We start from the raw sequence: 17156 nt of genomic DNA, 5'->3' as shown, positions 1-17156 counted from the left end.
CAGGAGCCTGTACAGTCTGTATCTACAATAATATACACCTGACAGGAGCCCGTACAGTCCGTATCTACAATAATATATGCCTGACAGGAGCCTGTACAGTCTGTATCTACAATAATATATACCTGACAGGAGCCCGTACAGTCTGTATCTACAATAATATATACCTGACAGGAGCCTGTACGGTCTAGTGTCTTCACCAGTGAGCCGGCTAGACTGTATGGGCTGCAGTCAGGACCTGGCAGGAGCCCATATATTCTATTGGCTTTAAGAATTTATACCTTGAAGGAGCACATACATTTTAGTGTCATGTATGGGCTGCAGTCAGGGCCAGGCAGCAGCCCAGCCCATAAAGTCGCCCATACAGTCTAGCATCTTCAGTAGTGAGCCGCCTAGACTGTATGATGGGCTGCAGTCAGGACCTGGAAGGAGCCCATACAGTCTAGGCTCAACCCTTTCCTTTGCCGCCTTGGTAAATAGAGAACACGCCCCCTCCCAATAGGACACGCCCCCCCCCGGAAATGACGTCACACCTGGAAGGAGCCCATACACTCTAGCATTTACCATACATGTGGTGTGCGGCTCTGCAGGTGCTGGAGATTCCCCATTACTGGATTCAGGGGACAGTAACCCCCTCAGTGCTGGTACAAAGTAGGTGTATCTGTGTTGCTCCATTTGTACATGTGCAGCTCTGCTCCGTACTCCCACCGTGCATGCACAGCTATTCATCATACATGTGTGAGCAGGTAGCAGGATGCAGTGACGGACAGGAGGCAGAGCAAGGGTTAACCCACCGCAGGGGTTATTTTCCGCAGCATGTCAATTCTTTGTGCAGATTCCGCAGCGGTTTTCAGCCAGCACCAATAGGAAACTGCAGTTGAAAAACCGCAGAAGAAACCGTGAGAAAATCCGCTGCAGAAAAATCCGCAGCAGAATCCGCAGCGTGGGCACATACCCTAAGGCCGGCATCACACTCGGCGTATGTAAATACGGTCCGTTTATTACGGCCGTAATACGCAGAAATGTTCCCAAAATAGTGATCCGTATGTCATCCGTGGGCAGGGTGTGTCAGCGTATTTTGCGCATGGCATCCTCCGTATGTAATCCGTATGGCATCCGTACTGCGAGATTTTCTCGCAGGCTTGCAAAACCAACATCGAATGGATTTATGTGCTCAAATGTTATTTAAAACATATATACAGTATCTATATATACTGTATATATCTGTGTGTATATATATATATCATTGAGATATATATATATATATATATATATATATATATATATATATATATATATAATTCAGCGCGAGATATGTGAAAGGCCGGTAATTCAATTGCCGGCTTTTCATTTCTCCTTCCCAAACCCGACATGATATGAGACATGGTGTACCGTAAACCATCTCATATTCCTTTTTTTTTGCATATTCCACACTACTAATGTTAGTAGTGTGTATGTGCAAAATTTGGGCGCTGTAGCTGCTAAAATAAAGGGTTAAATGGCGGAAAAAATTGGCGTGGGCTCCCGCCCAATTTTCTCCGCCAGAGTGGTAAAGCCAGTGACTGAGGGCAGATATTAATAGCCTAGAGAGGGTCCATGGTTATTGGCCCCCCCTGGCTACAAACATCTGCCCCCAGCCACCCCAGAAAAGGCATTTTCCCGCCATTTAACCCTTTATTTTACAAGCTACAGTTTGGTTTGGGAAGGAGAAATGAAAAGCCAGCAATTGAATTACCGGCTTTTCTATAGAACACCGCTAGTCGCCATCGCAAGTCACACGCATGGTCCGCGTGGAATCCGTATTTTTCTCGCCCCCATAGACTTTCATTGGCGATTTTTTTTGCTCAATACGGTGACAAACGCAGCATGCTGTGATTTTCTACGGCCGTACAAGACCGTATATTACGGATGCGTAATATACGGCAGATAGAAGCTGGGCCATAGAGATTCATTGGGCCGTGTGTAATGCGTATTTTACGGACGTAGTTTACACGCTCATACGTCCGTAAAACTCGCTAGTGTGACGCCAGCCTAACTGCAAAAGGACATGCAGAGTTCAAGAATGAAGGATCAGGTAACGGCGGTTCTGGTGAATACGGTTAGAAAGTCAGTAGCTCCTCAGACTCTGAAGTCAATAGTGCCGACAACGGCAGGTGCGGTTTATTTTCCAAAAGGAGTCCTGTGGGCATCAATACCTCGTCTTCTGGCGGCGGTCGGTCTCCGGTACCTCCCGCTATCACTAGTCCATATGCTGTATGCAGCAAATAAACTGGCAAGACTGAGGGCGCAAGTGTCAGTCCCGGTCCCTCTTATGTGGCACGTGTGCTGTACTCACGGACACGGAGCGTACGGCGTCCTTCTCTTTGGTAGTCAGTGGCACACTGCACCTCTGTCTGTCTCTAATCCCCGCTGTCAGGACAGGGCACTCCTCTCCCTGACTGCTGATGATCACGCAGCGTCCCTGAGCGCAGCAGTCCCTCTCTCCCGACGGCTGCAGCACACACAGCTTCTCTTCGGGCAGCGGTCCCTCTGCAGACGGTGGGGCCCTGTTGCAGTGCCGGTACTCTGAAGGGAGGGGACGCGGAGCGCACCAGTCGGCTGACTGCGCACTGCCCTCTGATCGTGCCAAATTGCGCTGCTGTGAATGCTTTTCCCTTTTATGTCCCCGTCCCCCTCGGTCAGGAGGACGGTTCGCCTCCCTAAAGGTACCGTCACACTAGGCGATATCGCCAGCAATCCGTGACGTTGCAGCGACCTGGATGGCGATATCGCTGTATTTGACACGCAGCAGCGATCTGGATCCCGCTGTGAAATTGCTGGTCGCTGCTAGAAGGTCTGCACATTATTTGGTCGCTAGGTCGCCGTGTATCGCCGTGTTTGACAGCAAAAGCGACGATACCAGCGATATTTTACACTGGTAACCAGGGTAAACATCGGGTTACTAAGCGCAGGGCCGCGCTTAGTAACCCGATGTTTACCCTGGTTACCAGCGTAAAAGTTAAAAAAACAAACAGTACATACTCACCTGCGCGTCCCCCAGCCTCTGCTTCCTGACACTAAAGCGCCGGCCCTAAACTGAAAGTGAAAGCAACAGCGGTGACGTCACCGCTCTGCTGTTAGGGCCGGAGCTCAGTCAGCGTCAGGATGCAGAGGCTGGGGGACGCGCAGGTGAGCATGTACTGTTTGTTTTTTTAACTTTTACGCTGGTAACCAGGATAAACATCGGGTTACTAAGCGCGGCCCTGCGCTTAGCAACCCGATGTTTACCCTGGTTACCCGGGGACCTCGGCATCGCTGGTCGCTGGAGAGCGGTCTGTGTGACAGCTCTCCAGCGACCACACAGCGACGCTGCAGCGATCGGCATTGCTGTCGCTATCGCTGCAGCGTCGCTTAGTGTGACGGTACCTTAAAGCTTCCCCCAGGCAACAGGGGAAGGTCCGCCTCGCTAAACCCTCCCCCACGGAACAGGGGATGCATCCTTATGAGTTCTGGACCGGGCACCCAGGTACCTGCGGTACAGTCGTCCCCCTTAGGCTGCTTTCACACTAGTGTCGGTACGGGGCCGTCGCGCTGCGTCGGCCCGACGTACCGACGCATACTGTGGAAAAAAATGCCCGACGTGGGCAGCGGAAGCAGTCTTATGACGCTTCCGCTGCCCCATTGTAAAGTCCGGGGAGGAGGGGGCGGAGTTTCGGCCACGCATGCGTTTTTTTGTGCTGACGGTCCGCCATAACACGATGCAACCGTCTCACGACGTGTGGCACTGCGTCGCAATGCGTCGCTAATAAAAGTCTATGGAGAAAAAAACGCATCCTGCGGGCACCTTTGCTGGAAGCTTTTTTCTCCACAACGACGCATTGTGACATGCAGTGCCCGACGCTAGTGTGAAAGTAGCCTTACACATGCACAGCTCTCTGCACACACGTCATACAGGAGTAGCTCCTCTTCGCACATACGCCATGCACACCCAAATGTTCTCAGTACACCCCGTTCACACGTGCCCGGCTCCGCTCCTTACACCTCTTACACACACACATACACACAGAGCTCGGCTCCGTATACCTTGTACACAAACACACCTCCGCTCGCACACATGCGGCTCCGCTCGGTACACCTCGTATACACGCGGCTCCGCTCCATACACATCGTACACACACGGCTCCGCTCCGTACACCTCTTACACACACACAGCTCCGCTCCGTACACCTCGTACACATGCGGCTCTGCTCCGTACACCTCGCACACACACGGCTCCGCTCCGTCCACCTCTTACACACACAGCTCCGCTCCGTACACCTCGTACACATGCGGCTCTGCTCCGTACACCTCGCACACACACGGCTCTGCTCCGTCCACCTCGTACACACGGCTCTGCTCCGTCCACCTCGTACACACGGCTCTGCTCCGTCCACCTCGTACACACGGCTCTGCTCCGTCCACCTCGTACACACGGCTCTGCTCCGTCCACCTCGTACACACGGCTCTGCTCCGTCCACCTCGTACACACGGCTCTGCTCCGTCCACCTCGTACACACGGCTCTGCTCCGTCCACCTCGTACACACACGGCTCTGCTCCGTCCACCTCGTACACACACGGCTCCGCTCCGTCCACCTCGTACACACACGGCTCTGCTCCGTCCACCTCGTACACACACGGCTCTGCTCCGTACACCTCGTACACACACGGCTCTGCTCCGTCCACCTCTTACACACACAGCTCCGCTCCATACACCTCGTACACATGCGGCTCCGCTCCGTACACCTCGTACACACACGGCTCTGCTCCGTACACCTCGTACACACACGGCTCTGCTCCATCCACCTCGTACACACACGGCTCTGTTATATCCACACTGTAAACCCCTCCTGACCCCACACAGAAACTTCCCCTCATCCAGCACCATGACAACCAGCACAGCAGAGTCCTGCATACACTGAGGCCCCTGATCATGTGACCCCTGACTCCTCCCCTCCTGTGACCTCATCACAGGTCCTGTGTGCACAGAACAGCCATATATGTGGTGTGCGGCTCTGCAGGTGGAGGTAGGTGCTGGAGATTCCCCATTACTGGGTGTAGGGGACATTAACCCCTTCAGTATTTTGTCTATACAGCAGAGATGAGCTGATTTCCTGAAATTCGCAGTTTTGCGCCAGTTAGAATATTTTGAAACTCGAGTCTCAGGTTGCAATAAGCAGAACTTGCCATCACTGAAGCATCGGGGAATGTTGATGGGTGGGCCTTCCCATAATACCCTGTAGTGATGACATCTAGCGCATTATGACACTTTGTACAGAGGTGGTCAGTACCGGGGGGGATCACAGGTCAGCGGTTCCAAGTGGAGCACAGTTTTGTATGGAAGAGTCATTTTCAGTGGTGTAACTAGAGTTCGATGGGCTCTGATGCAAAATGTGGACCTGGGCCCCCACCTACATGTTTGTCAGATATATGGGACCTTGTAGATCCTCTGGAGACCCTCATGTTCACTCTCCTATGTAACAGTGTCCCCATCCTGCACCCCTCCCAGTAATATATGTCCCCCATACTGTGCCCTTTCCAACAATATATGTCCCCCATCATGGGTCTCTTCCAGTAATATACATCCCCCATCCTGGTATAATGTCCCTCATTCTGGGCTCCTTCCAGTAATACAGTCATGGCTGAAAATGTTGGCACCCTTGAAATTGTTCCAGAAAATTATTGCAATTACACACTTTTTGTTATACACACATTTATTTCCTTTGTATTGTAACAACACAAAAAAGACAGAGCAAAAAAAAATGAGCCTGCCATTCTGGTATAATGCCTGCCATTCTGGTATAGTGCCTGCCATTCTGGTATAATGCCTGCCATTCTGGTATAATGCCTGCCATTCTGGTATAATGCCTGCCATTCTGGTATAATGCCTGCCATCCTGGTATAGTGCCTGCCATCCTGGTATAATGTATAGTGTATGTAAACTTTTGATGTTCAGTAAGTAATAAAAATTCCTTAAAACATTCTCTCTCTCATTATTCTGGCATTTGGCAAATATTAATAATTATGGTAATTCTAATTGACCTAAAACAGGAAAGATTTATTCTGATTGTCATGTCAGATATTGAGAAAAACATGCATATTTGTCTTTTTATATAGTGTATGTAAAATTTTGGTTTCATGGCTTCAACTATGTGTGTAATGTATATATACACAAACACACACAGTTGAAACCAGACGCTTATATACACACACACACACATATGTGTACAGTGGGTATGGAAAGTATTCAGACCCCTTTACATTTTCACTGTTTGTTTAATTGCAGCCATTTGGTAAATTTAAAAAAAAAAAGTTAATTTTTCCTCATTAATGTACACTCTGCACCCCATCTTGACTGAAAAAAAACAGAAATGTAGACATTTTTGCAAATTTATTAAAAAAGAAAAACTGAAATATCACATGGTCATAAGTATTCACACCCTTTTCTCAGACACTCACATTTAAGTCACATGCTGTCCATTTCCTTGTGATCCTCCTTGAGATGGTTCTACTCCTTTATTGGAGTCCAGCTGTGTTTAATTAAACTGATAGGACTTGATTTGGAAAGGCACACACCTGTCTATATAAGACCTCACAGCTCACAGTGCATGTCAGACCAAATAAGAATCATGAGGTCAAAGGAATTGGCCAAGGGGCTCAGAGACAGAATTGTGGCAAGGCACAGATCTGGCCAAGGTTACAAAAGAATTTCTGCAGTACTCAAGGTTCCTAAGAGCACAGTGGTCTCCATAATCCTTAAATGGAAGAAGTTTGGAACCACCAGAAGTCTTCCTAGACCTAGCCGTCCAGCCAAACTCAGCAATTGTGTGAGAAGATCCTTGGTGAGAGAGGTAAAGAAGAACCGCAAGATCACTGTGGCTGAGCTCCTGAGATGCAGTAGGGAGATGGGAGAAAGTTCCACATTCATCTATCACTGCAGCCCTCCACCAGTCAGACCTTTATGGCAGAGTGGCCAGACGGAAGCCTCTCCTGAGTGCAAGACATAAGAAAGCCCGCATAGAGTTTGCTAAAAACACATGAAGGACTCCCAGACTATGAGATATAAGATTACCTGGTCTGATGAGACAAAGACCTTTTTGGTGATAATTCTAAGCGGTATGTGTGGAGAAAACCAGGCACTGCTCATCACCTGCCCAATACAATCCCAACAGTGAATATGGTGGTGGCAACATCATGCTATGTTTTTCAGCTGCAGGGACAGGATGACTGGTTGTCATTGAAGGAAACATGAATGCGGCCAAGTACAGAGATATCCTGGATGAAAACCTCTTCCAGAATGCTCTGGACCTCAGACTTGGCCGAAGGTTCACCTTCCAACAAGACAATGACCCTAAGCACACAGCTAAAATAACAAAGGAGTGACTTCAGAAAATCTCTGTGACCATTCTAGACTGGCCCAGCCAGAGCCCTGACCCCAATTAAGCATCTCTGGAGAGACCTGAAAATGGCTGTGCACCAACGTTCACCATCCAATCTGACGGAACTGGAGAGGATCTGCTGGGAAGAATGGCAGAGGATCCCCAAATCTAGGTGTGAAAAACTTGTTGCATCATTACCAAGAAGACTCATGGCTGTACTAGCTCAAAAGGGTGCTTCTACTGAATACTGAGCAAAGGATCTGAATACTTATGACCATGTGATATTTCAGTTTTTCTTTTTTAATAAAATTGCAAAAATTTCTATATTTCTGGGGGTTTTTAAGTCAAGATGGGGTGCAGAGTGTACATTAGCCTCTTAGCCCCCTGAGCTTTTTTCGGTTTTCGTTTTTTGCTCCCCTTCTTCTCAGAGCCATAACTTTTTTATTTTTCCGTCAATATGACCGTGTGAGAGCTTGTTTTTTGCGGGACGAGTTGCAACTTTTAACAATACCATTGGTTTTACCATGTCATGTAATAGAACACGGGACAAAAATTCCAAGTTCCGTGAAATTGCAAAAAAAGTGCAATCCCACACTTTTTTGTTTGGCTTTTTTACTAGGTACAATAAATGCTAAAACTGACCCACTATTATGATTCTCCAGGTCATTATTAGTTCATAGACACAAAACATGTCTAGGTTCTTTTTTATGGTGAAAAAAAATTCCAAACTTTTTTTATAAAAAAAAAATTGTGACATTTTCCGATACCCGTAGCATCTCCACTTTTCGTGATCTTGATTGGGTGAGGGCTTATTTTTTGCGTGCAGAGCTGACGTTTTTAATTATGCCATTTTGGTGTGGATACGTTCTTTTGATCGCCCGTTATTGCATTTTAATGCAATGTCACGGTGACCAATAAAAGTAATTTGGGCATTTTTACTCTCTTTCGCCGTTTAGCGATCAGGTTAATCCTTTTTTTATTGGTAGATCGGGCGATTCTGAACCAGGCGATACCAAACATGTCTAGGTCTGATTTTATTTTTATTGTTTTATTTTGAATGGCGTGAAAGGGGGGTGATTTGAACTTTTATATTTTTTCATATTTTTAAAACTTTTTTTTTTACTTTTGGCATGCTTCAATAGTCTCCATGGGTGACTAGAAGTTGCCATAGCCCAATCGGCTCTGCTACAGAGAGGCGAAGGTCAAATCCGACCACTGGGTGGCACTCACAGCAATCCGATGCTGAAAACCATAGAGGTCTCCAGGAAACCTCAAGTTGTCATGCCGACCCACCGGTGACCTGTGATAACGCATGTCACTGGTGTGTATATTTCCAGCACGATTGCCGGAAGCGCCATTTAAATGCCGCTCTCAGCATGTGACAGCGGCATTTAACTCATTTTAATAGCGGTGGGTGGATCGCGATTCCACCCGTGGCTATTGCGGGCACATGTCAGCTGTTCAAAACAGCTGACATGTCCTGGGAAAGATGTGGGAGCCCACATCAAAAGGAGGGATACTGAAATCGGCGTACTATTATGCCCGATGTCTGTAAGGGGTTAATGAGAAAAAACAGCTGCCAGAATGCACACTGCTCTGCAAGGCCAGGATTATGGGCGTGGGGAACAGTGAATATTAATTTTCTTTGATAGCGGGCACAGTGTTAGTTGCAGCCGCTGGGCGATCATGTGTTCCCGCTATAAAACAATGAATATTCACAGCTCTCTATGCCCATAGGAGTGGATAGCACTGAATATTCATTCTGTTTAATAGTGGCTAATACTGTGCCCACTACTAAGGGAAATGAATCTTCACTGCTCTGTGTTTTCAAAAAGATGGTAGTCTAAAGCTGGAGTTACACTAAACGACTTACCAACGATCACGACCAGCGATACGACCTGGCCGTGATCGTTGGTAAGTCGTTGTGTGGTCGCTGGGGAGCTGTCAGACAGACAGCTCTCTCCAGCGATCAACGATCAAGGGAACGACTTTGGCATCGTTGAAACTGTCTTCAACGATGCCGAAGTCCCCCTGCAGCACCCGGGTAAGCAGGGTAAACATCGGGTTACTAAGTGCAGGGCCGCGCTTAGTAACCCTATATTTACCCTGGTTACCATTGTAAAAGTAAAAAAAAAAAAAACACTACATACTCACATTCTGATGTCTGTCACGTCCCCCGCTGGCGTCCACAGGGTTAAAACTGCTTTCGGCAAGAGCGCTGCTAATGCACGCGCTGCTGCCGAGAGCTTCCCTGCACTGAATGTGTCAGCGCCGGCAGTAACAGCGGTGACGTCACCGCTGTGCTCTGCTTTACGGCCGGCGCTGACAGTCAGTGCAGGGAAGCTCTCGGCCGGAGCAGTTTTTACCCTGTGGACGCCGGGGGACGTGACAGACATCAGAATGTGAGTATGTACTGGGTTTTTTTTTTTTAACTTTTACAATGGTAACCATTGGCCCTGCGCTTAGTAACCCGATATTTACCCTGGTTACAAGTGAACACATCGCTGGATCGGTGTCACACACGCTGATCCAGCGATGACAGCGGGTGATCAGCGACCAAAAAATGGTCCTGATCATTCTCCAACGACCAACGATCTCCCAGCAGGGGCCTGATCGTTGGTCGCTGTCACACATAACGAGATCGTTAGCGGGATCGTTGCTACATCACCGAAAGCGTGACGTTGCAACGATATCGTTAACGATATTGTTATATGTGACTCAGCCTTTACTATTGAAGTTTTAGTGCATGGTGAGATATAGAGCTTCAAAATCAACATTTCAAAACTTTGTCACTCTTTTGCTTGTCAGTGTACATTATATAGGAAACTGACTGCTATATATACTTCACATAGGAGTCTGCAACTACTGTATATACATCCCATAGGAGACTGCAACGCGTCCTTGGTCGGGCACAGAGGAGCCAATTCAATTTACCTACCGAGGACAGGACCGTAAAGTGCAAACTTTGCCCGCAGGAAAATGTTCTGACCCTGGTACTGGCCAAAGTCGGACAGTAACAGGCCTGTCTGCGTGCGGCAGCATAGCAAGTGCATGTGCGTTTGCTTGCACACAATGTCCGTATGTAGAAGATTTAAAGGGCCAGTTGCCTGCAAACTGAGGGCTGTAACCGGCATTCTGGGTTAGTACTGCAGCCCACTGAGCATCTGTCTGGTTTGGCAGATTGCTAATCCGGGCCTGCACTGTACTACTGTAGTGCAGTGCACTATCCCTGCCGTTCAGTGTCCATTTTGACAGCCAGTCTATAAGACGCCGCCTCTGTGTCTCATAGACTTTGAGACTATTACACATTGCAGACCCAGAGGCCATTGTCAGGACTGAAGCAGCACCTCACAATCATCTGGTTGCAGTGGGAGAGCTGACAGAGCATCCCATCAAACTGTCAACCTTAGGTGAAGTGGTCACTTTTGACAGGGACAAGTGTCGGAATTAGAGTTGGCACTATGCCATGCTTGGGACAAACATGTCCATTGTAGTGTTCAAAGTGGTAAATGTCTGTAAAAACGGATGCTGTGTGTCATGTTTCTTTTTAGTTGAGTTGTTTGTGCTGAATTTATTTTGTGGCACTTATCACCTGTTTTTGATGTTATTTTTTGTTCATGTCCTGTAGGGAAACCTTATAGGAAAGTGGCAGAAAAAAAACATTATACTGAGAGTAAAGTGAAAAAAAAAACAAACATTAAAAAGATGTCAAAAGTAAAACACTGGAGACTTATCAATATTATAGTTTATGGACAATAATGGGGTTGTCCACTACTCGGAACAACCCATTTTCAACCACCACATTTCCTCTATGTAGAAAAATAACAGCTATACTCACCATGTGTAGACAACATTCCATCGATGTCTCAATTCTTCCATGTGTTAGTTTTTCCCAAAAGAAGTTAGAGAAGTGGCTGCTGATTGGTTGCAAAGCTCACATAGCATAACAACAGAAACCAGAAGGGTTTGTGGACTTGCTCGCGCTGCTGATCATTGGAGACGTCTAATTCAGAAGATAATTTAAAGATAATTAAATATATGGTTTTATTCGACATCTTTTGAAATACAACACACTCTTTCCTGAGGAAGAACTGTATTGTACTTCGAAACACGTCAAATAAAACCAATTATTTAAATGATTTTCTGATTTTGTCATCTTCAGTAATTAGCTGCGCAAGCAAGTCCACAAAATCCCTTCTGGTTTCTATTGAAAGTGGTCTGATGGCCCTTGGATCCGCAGCAGCTGCATAACATTTTAAAACACACAATTTTGTGGATCAGGTGAGCAAAATCTGCTATTTTTAATTCTTAATTTTTATCGTATAAGACTCTATTGCTCTATTTTTTTTCTCCAGCCTATCTATTTCTATGACATAATAATGTCACGTTTAAAGCTTTCACCCAGGAATTATCCTCGGGACCAAAACCCTTCCAGGATACGAGATACTGCAACCTTCCCCTGTGCCCTGGAATCAAGAATGCGTGAAATCTCAAACTCGCTGTCCTCATCAATTGGAGGAACAATCAGTATTGTCTCCTTATCTGGCGTGTCAACTCTTTTCAGTAAAGATACATGAAAAACTGAATTCTCCAGGACGAGGGGATGTCCAATCTCACCGCTGCCGAGTTGACAACCTGAATCACTTTGAAGGGTCCTACAAACTTGGGCCCCAGTTTTTTAGAAGGGATCTTCAAATGCAGATTCCTAGAGGACAACCAGACCATGTCCCCAACTTCAAACAACGCCTCCCTTCTTTTCTTGTCAAAATATTTCTTTTACCTGCTATTCACCTCTTTCAAATTATGGTGTACCCTGGTCCAAACCCTTTCCAAATATCGAGAAAAACTCCCCTCCTCAGGCACCACCGCCCCAATCTTAGAAAATGGTCCGAAAGATGGATGTCTCCCTGTGCAGCAAAAAAAAAAACACCCAGCCGAGGAAGACATATTATTATTATTAAGAGCAAACTCAGCTAGTGGTAGATATTCTGACCACATCTCCTGATTAAGTAGTAGAAAAGACAGTGCCTCAAATGTTGGTGAAAAAAGAATCACATTTTATACCGCCTCCTGTGGCAACGTTTCGATCCAAAAGATCTTTCTCAAGATCTTTTGGATCGAAACGTTGCCACAGGAGGCCGAATAAAATGTGATTCATTTTTCACCAACGTTTGAGGCGCTGTCTTTTCTAATACTTGGTATGGACTTTTTTCCAGGATGAACTCCCTGGTTGTGGCATGCGTCTTAAATAGTGTCCTGTAGGACTCTGGCTACATGATGTGCAGTTTAACTTATAATTTTTGAATCAGATCTCCTGATTGCTATAAAACATCTCAAAAACTGCTCGACGTCCTGGTTCTTCCTTTCGGTCTCTCCATTGGACTCAGGATGATAATCTGATGAAAATGACAAATGAACCTTTAATCTGTCGCAAAAAGCATGCCAAAATCGAGCCACAAACTGTGGTCCCCTATCGGAAACATTGTCCGTGGGAAAACCATGGAGCCTGACAATCTCTTTCACAAATGCCTTAGCTAGAGTCTTGGTGCAGGGTAATTTATTGAACGGAACTAGATGACACATCTTACTAAACCGATCCACAACAACCCAGATGACAGGAAAACCCTCAGAAGCCTGCAGATCAGTGATAAAATCCATAGCAAGATACGTCCATGGTAAACTAGGAACCTCTAAAGGGCAAAGCAACCCTGCAGCCGGGGCATGTGAGGCCTTTGACCTAGCGCTCACGGTACACTGACGCACCCTCTTGATGATTTCTCTTTGCCACCCTGGCCACCAGAAACTTCGACCGATCGACTTTCTAGTTTTCGAAATCCCTGGATGACCCGCCAAACAAGACTCATGACATTTTGTAAACAAAGCTCTCGTCAAGGCTCTAGGCACAAATACTTTACCATACGGAGTGTTTGTTGGTGCAGCATTCTGGGCTTCTAGGGTGCTATTCTCCAACTCAGAACCCAATGCTGCCACCACCACCACCCCTCTCTCCAAAATACATTCCTCCCTCTCAGTATTAACAGCTGGAGAGAAGCTACGAGACAAAGCATCCGCTTTGACATTCTTTGTTCTAGGGATATAAGTTACAGAGCAATGAATGCAGGCAAAAACAGTGCCCACCTAGCTTGACGGGCATTCAAATGTTTAGCAGCATCCAGATATATCAGATTCTTATGATCAGTAAAAACCTGTATCAGATGTCTAGCCCCCTCCAAAAAGTGTCGCCAATGCTCAAACGCAAGTTTAATAGCCAGCGACTCTCGGTTCCCAACATCATAGTTGAGCTCAGTCTCCAAACATGTTTTAAAAAAGAAAGTACAGGGATGCACCCCATCCTCTTCCACCTGGGACAGAACTTCCCCCACCCCTACTGATGAGGCATCCACCTCTACCAGAAATGGCTTAGTCTCATCTGTCTGGATCAAAACAGGAGCAGAGCTAAACCTCTCCTAGAGATGCTCAAAAGCCTTAACAGCCTCAGTAGACCATTGGACAGTATTAGAACCCTTCTTGGTGAGGTCAGTTATAGGTTTAGCAATAACAGAAAAATTCTTTATGAATTTTCTATAATAGTTAGCAAACCCTAAAAATCTTTGAACCGACTTTAAACATTCAGGCCTAGGCCACTCCAAAACTGCCTGAACCTTCACCGGGTCCATCTCAAACCCATCATTGGAGACAAAGAACCCCAAAAAACAAATTTTCTGTACCGCAAACTCGCACTTCTCCAATTTAGCAAAGTGTGTGTTCGCTCAAAATCTGTAGAACTTTGGGGACTTTCTGCCAATGTGACTACAGATCAGGTGAGTAAATCAAAATGTCATCCAAATAAACAATAACACTTCTACCGGTCAACGGCCTCAGAATGGAATGTCATTGATGAAATTTTGAAAAAATGCAGGCGCATTAGTAAGGCCAAAAGGCATCACTAGACACTCAAAATGACGGTATTAAAGGCTGTCTTCCATTCATCGCCCTCCTTCACCCACAGCAAGTTATATGCCCCACGAAGGTCGATTTTAGAGAACCAGTTTGCTCTGGCTAGTTGGTTAAACAAATCCGGAATTAGCAGCAATGGGTAAGGATTGCGCACAGTGATCTTATTAATCTCCAGAAAATCCAGACACGGCCTAAGACCCCCATCCTTTTTTTTTTTGACAAAAAAAAGTCCTACCACAATACAAGCATAGACCCTCAGAGAACCTCCTCTCCCTCTCTTGGGAACGAGAGGACATCGCCCCAAGTTGCATCGTTTCCCCGCTGTCGATGGGGGTATCCTTAGGAGCTGGGTCCAGCATAGTAGGAGACTTATCTTCATTCTGCCTGTCTCTCAATCTTCTATACCCACGGATAGCTAACTGCATAACAGTTTCCGAAGTATCAGGTGCAGGATATTCAATAAGTAAATATTTAACCCTTTCACTCAAACCTGCTAATAAGTGACTCTTGACCTCTGCAGACCATCGTCTGAACAGGGTGCAATGAGCTCTGAGCTCTGCCTCAGCTGCTGTGACCCGATCAGGATCATCATATAACAACCCCATTGCAGTAAAAAATGCTTCTACTGACTTCAAACAAGGATCATCAGGATGTAATGAAAATGCCCAAATTTGGGGTTCACTTCGCAATAAAGACATGATAATCCCCACACGCTGTAATTCATCCCCTGAGGATCTGGGTCTAAGCCGAAAATATAGTAAACATGCTTTTTTAAATGTAAATTCTTGCCGTTTACCAGAAAAAAAACTCAGGTAATCCTACCTTTGGTTCTTCAGAGTGTGTTCCAAGGCAATTACTCGCATGCTGTTGCATGCTAGTTACTTCCAAAGTTAACCCTTGCAAGCATTGAGCCAGTTCTTGGACGCTGTTCCTATTGCCGGAATCCGGGAGAGGGATTTTTTTATATATATATATATATATATATATATATATATATATATATATGTGGCTGGACAAACTGTTACGGATCTGCAACTCAGGACTAGGATATGAACAAAAAAATGGAGTATACACAAAGTCCAACCAATCATAATAAAATAAATTTTATTGTGACAAATCATATGTACAAGTAAATTTAATCAACATAAATAACATCCAATAAACGGCAGGGAAAGGAGGAAAACTGGGGATAAGCTAGAGAGAGCGTAGGAAGGCCAAATGTATCCCAAAAAAGGCATAAGCATGGTAGTATTCATATCACATAGACCTGTTAAGAACTAAATCCATCAAGCAACATTGTTAAATATGTAGGAATCAGTCCCTAATATAAGTCAAACAGGGCTGTAAAAAAGTCCATATGCTTACCCATAGTTAAGAATGACCCCCACGGCCCCTCAAATACCCAGCTTTCCTCCTTTCCCTCCTGTTTATTGGATGTTATTTATGTTGATTAAATTTACTTGTACATATGATTTGTCGCAATAAAATATATTTTATTATGATTGGTTGGACTTTGTGTATACGCCATTTTTTTTGTTCATATCCTATCTGGAGTAGTCCTCCTCAGTTACCTCTTTTTGGTGATTATTTTGGGAGAGTGATACTTTCTCACTCTCGGCCACTACATTACTTTGTGCTTGGTGACTTTTATATTGAACTCAGGACTAGGATAGAAGGGGGAAAAGCTGACCTGGTACTAGGACTAGGCTGAAACCCTACGATGGAGTGGGCGACCTATTCCTTATTAATAGATCCACCAACGTTTCCTAGGCTAAACTCAAATGTAGACCTACAGGTAGCAGGGAAGGGTACCCTGTAGGATCTAGGGACTGGGAACAAAAACAGGTAACCTCCTAGTAGGAAAATAGAGGAAGCTGTAGAAACGAATGGAAAACCAAAAACAAAACTGGCAGAACTAGAGATCTCAGAACTGCACAATATCATACACAGAAAGCTAACAAGGCACCAAGCCAGAACCCTAGCGGATGAACACTGTTGTCCAGCAAGGACTGAGAGGCAGGTGCTGGGTAATAAAGGGTGATACAATCACCTGACCTAGGACAAACCCAGCACCAGAGAAAAAAGACCAGCAGCCTGAACCACAACAAGATGGCGGATGGTCAAAAAGAAATAGATTCTAACAGATCTCTTTTCTTTTGCTCTATGAAGCTATAGCTGTCAGTCAAAGAAGGGGGATAAGGATGGAGATAGAAAGAAAAAAGCATGTGGGAAGGTGCACTTAAATGTTTGGCCCTGCCATGATGCACCGAATGTCTGTGTTGGGTTTGAGCAGTCATTCTGTGCTGACAGAGTCCCTATAACCTCGCAAGGATTGAGTAATTATTTGTTTTTGCTCTTTCGTTTCTCCCTCCCCTTTAGCGCAGATCCAAAACTTTTTTTATTTTCCCGCTAACAAAGCCAAGTGTGGGCTTTTTTTGTGTGGAAATAGTTCTACTTTTGAACTATACCATTCTTTTTATCATATGATTTGCTGTAAATTTGGAAAAAAAATTCCAAGTGAATTGAAATAAAGGCGTACTCCCGGCATTTTGATTTTTCTTCTCTTTAGAGTTTTTACAGATCGGGTTAATTAATTTATATTTTCATAAAACTGACTTGTCTAAAGACATTGATACCAAATATGTTTATTTTGGGTTTTTTTTTACATATCTTTATTGTTAACTGGGGTTGTCCTGAAGAAGGAGTCAGATCGACTTTGAAACACGTTGACAATAAACCACTTCTCTCTAATCTTGGTCTTGGATCCTGATTTTGGAATTCCAGTAGTGCGGATTAGATCCACTTCC

The 17156-nt window shown here is 45.5% G+C and overlaps 1 protein-coding gene across 2 annotated transcripts in view; it reads left to right on the top strand.

The window, feature by feature from the left end:
• The first annotated feature begins 523 nt into the window (after positions 1-523).
• Positions 524-17156, top strand: part of LOC143767383 (gastrula zinc finger protein XlCGF66.1-like) — a 33522-nt gene continuing 16889 nt past the window's right edge. The window contains exon 1 of one of the 2 annotated variants that reach the window (XM_077255685.1): positions 524-648. Coding sequence is in view for 1 of the 2 variants with exons in the window: in XM_077255684.1 (XP_077111799.1) it covers positions 5014-5040 (27 nt within the window). In the remaining variant the exon portion in view is untranslated. Of the gene's footprint in view, positions 649-4980; positions 5041-17156 lie in introns of those variants that run through there. The other variant, XM_077255684.1, reaches the window with a different exon arrangement.

The sequence above is a fragment of the Ranitomeya variabilis genome, chromosome 4, assembly GCF_051348905.1.
Source record: "Ranitomeya variabilis isolate aRanVar5 chromosome 4, aRanVar5.hap1, whole genome shotgun sequence".
Lineage (NCBI taxonomy): Eukaryota > Metazoa > Chordata > Amphibia > Anura > Dendrobatidae > Ranitomeya > Ranitomeya variabilis.
The sequence above is the reverse complement of the archived record's forward strand: the minus strand, read 5'-3'. Positions and strand labels throughout refer to the sequence as shown.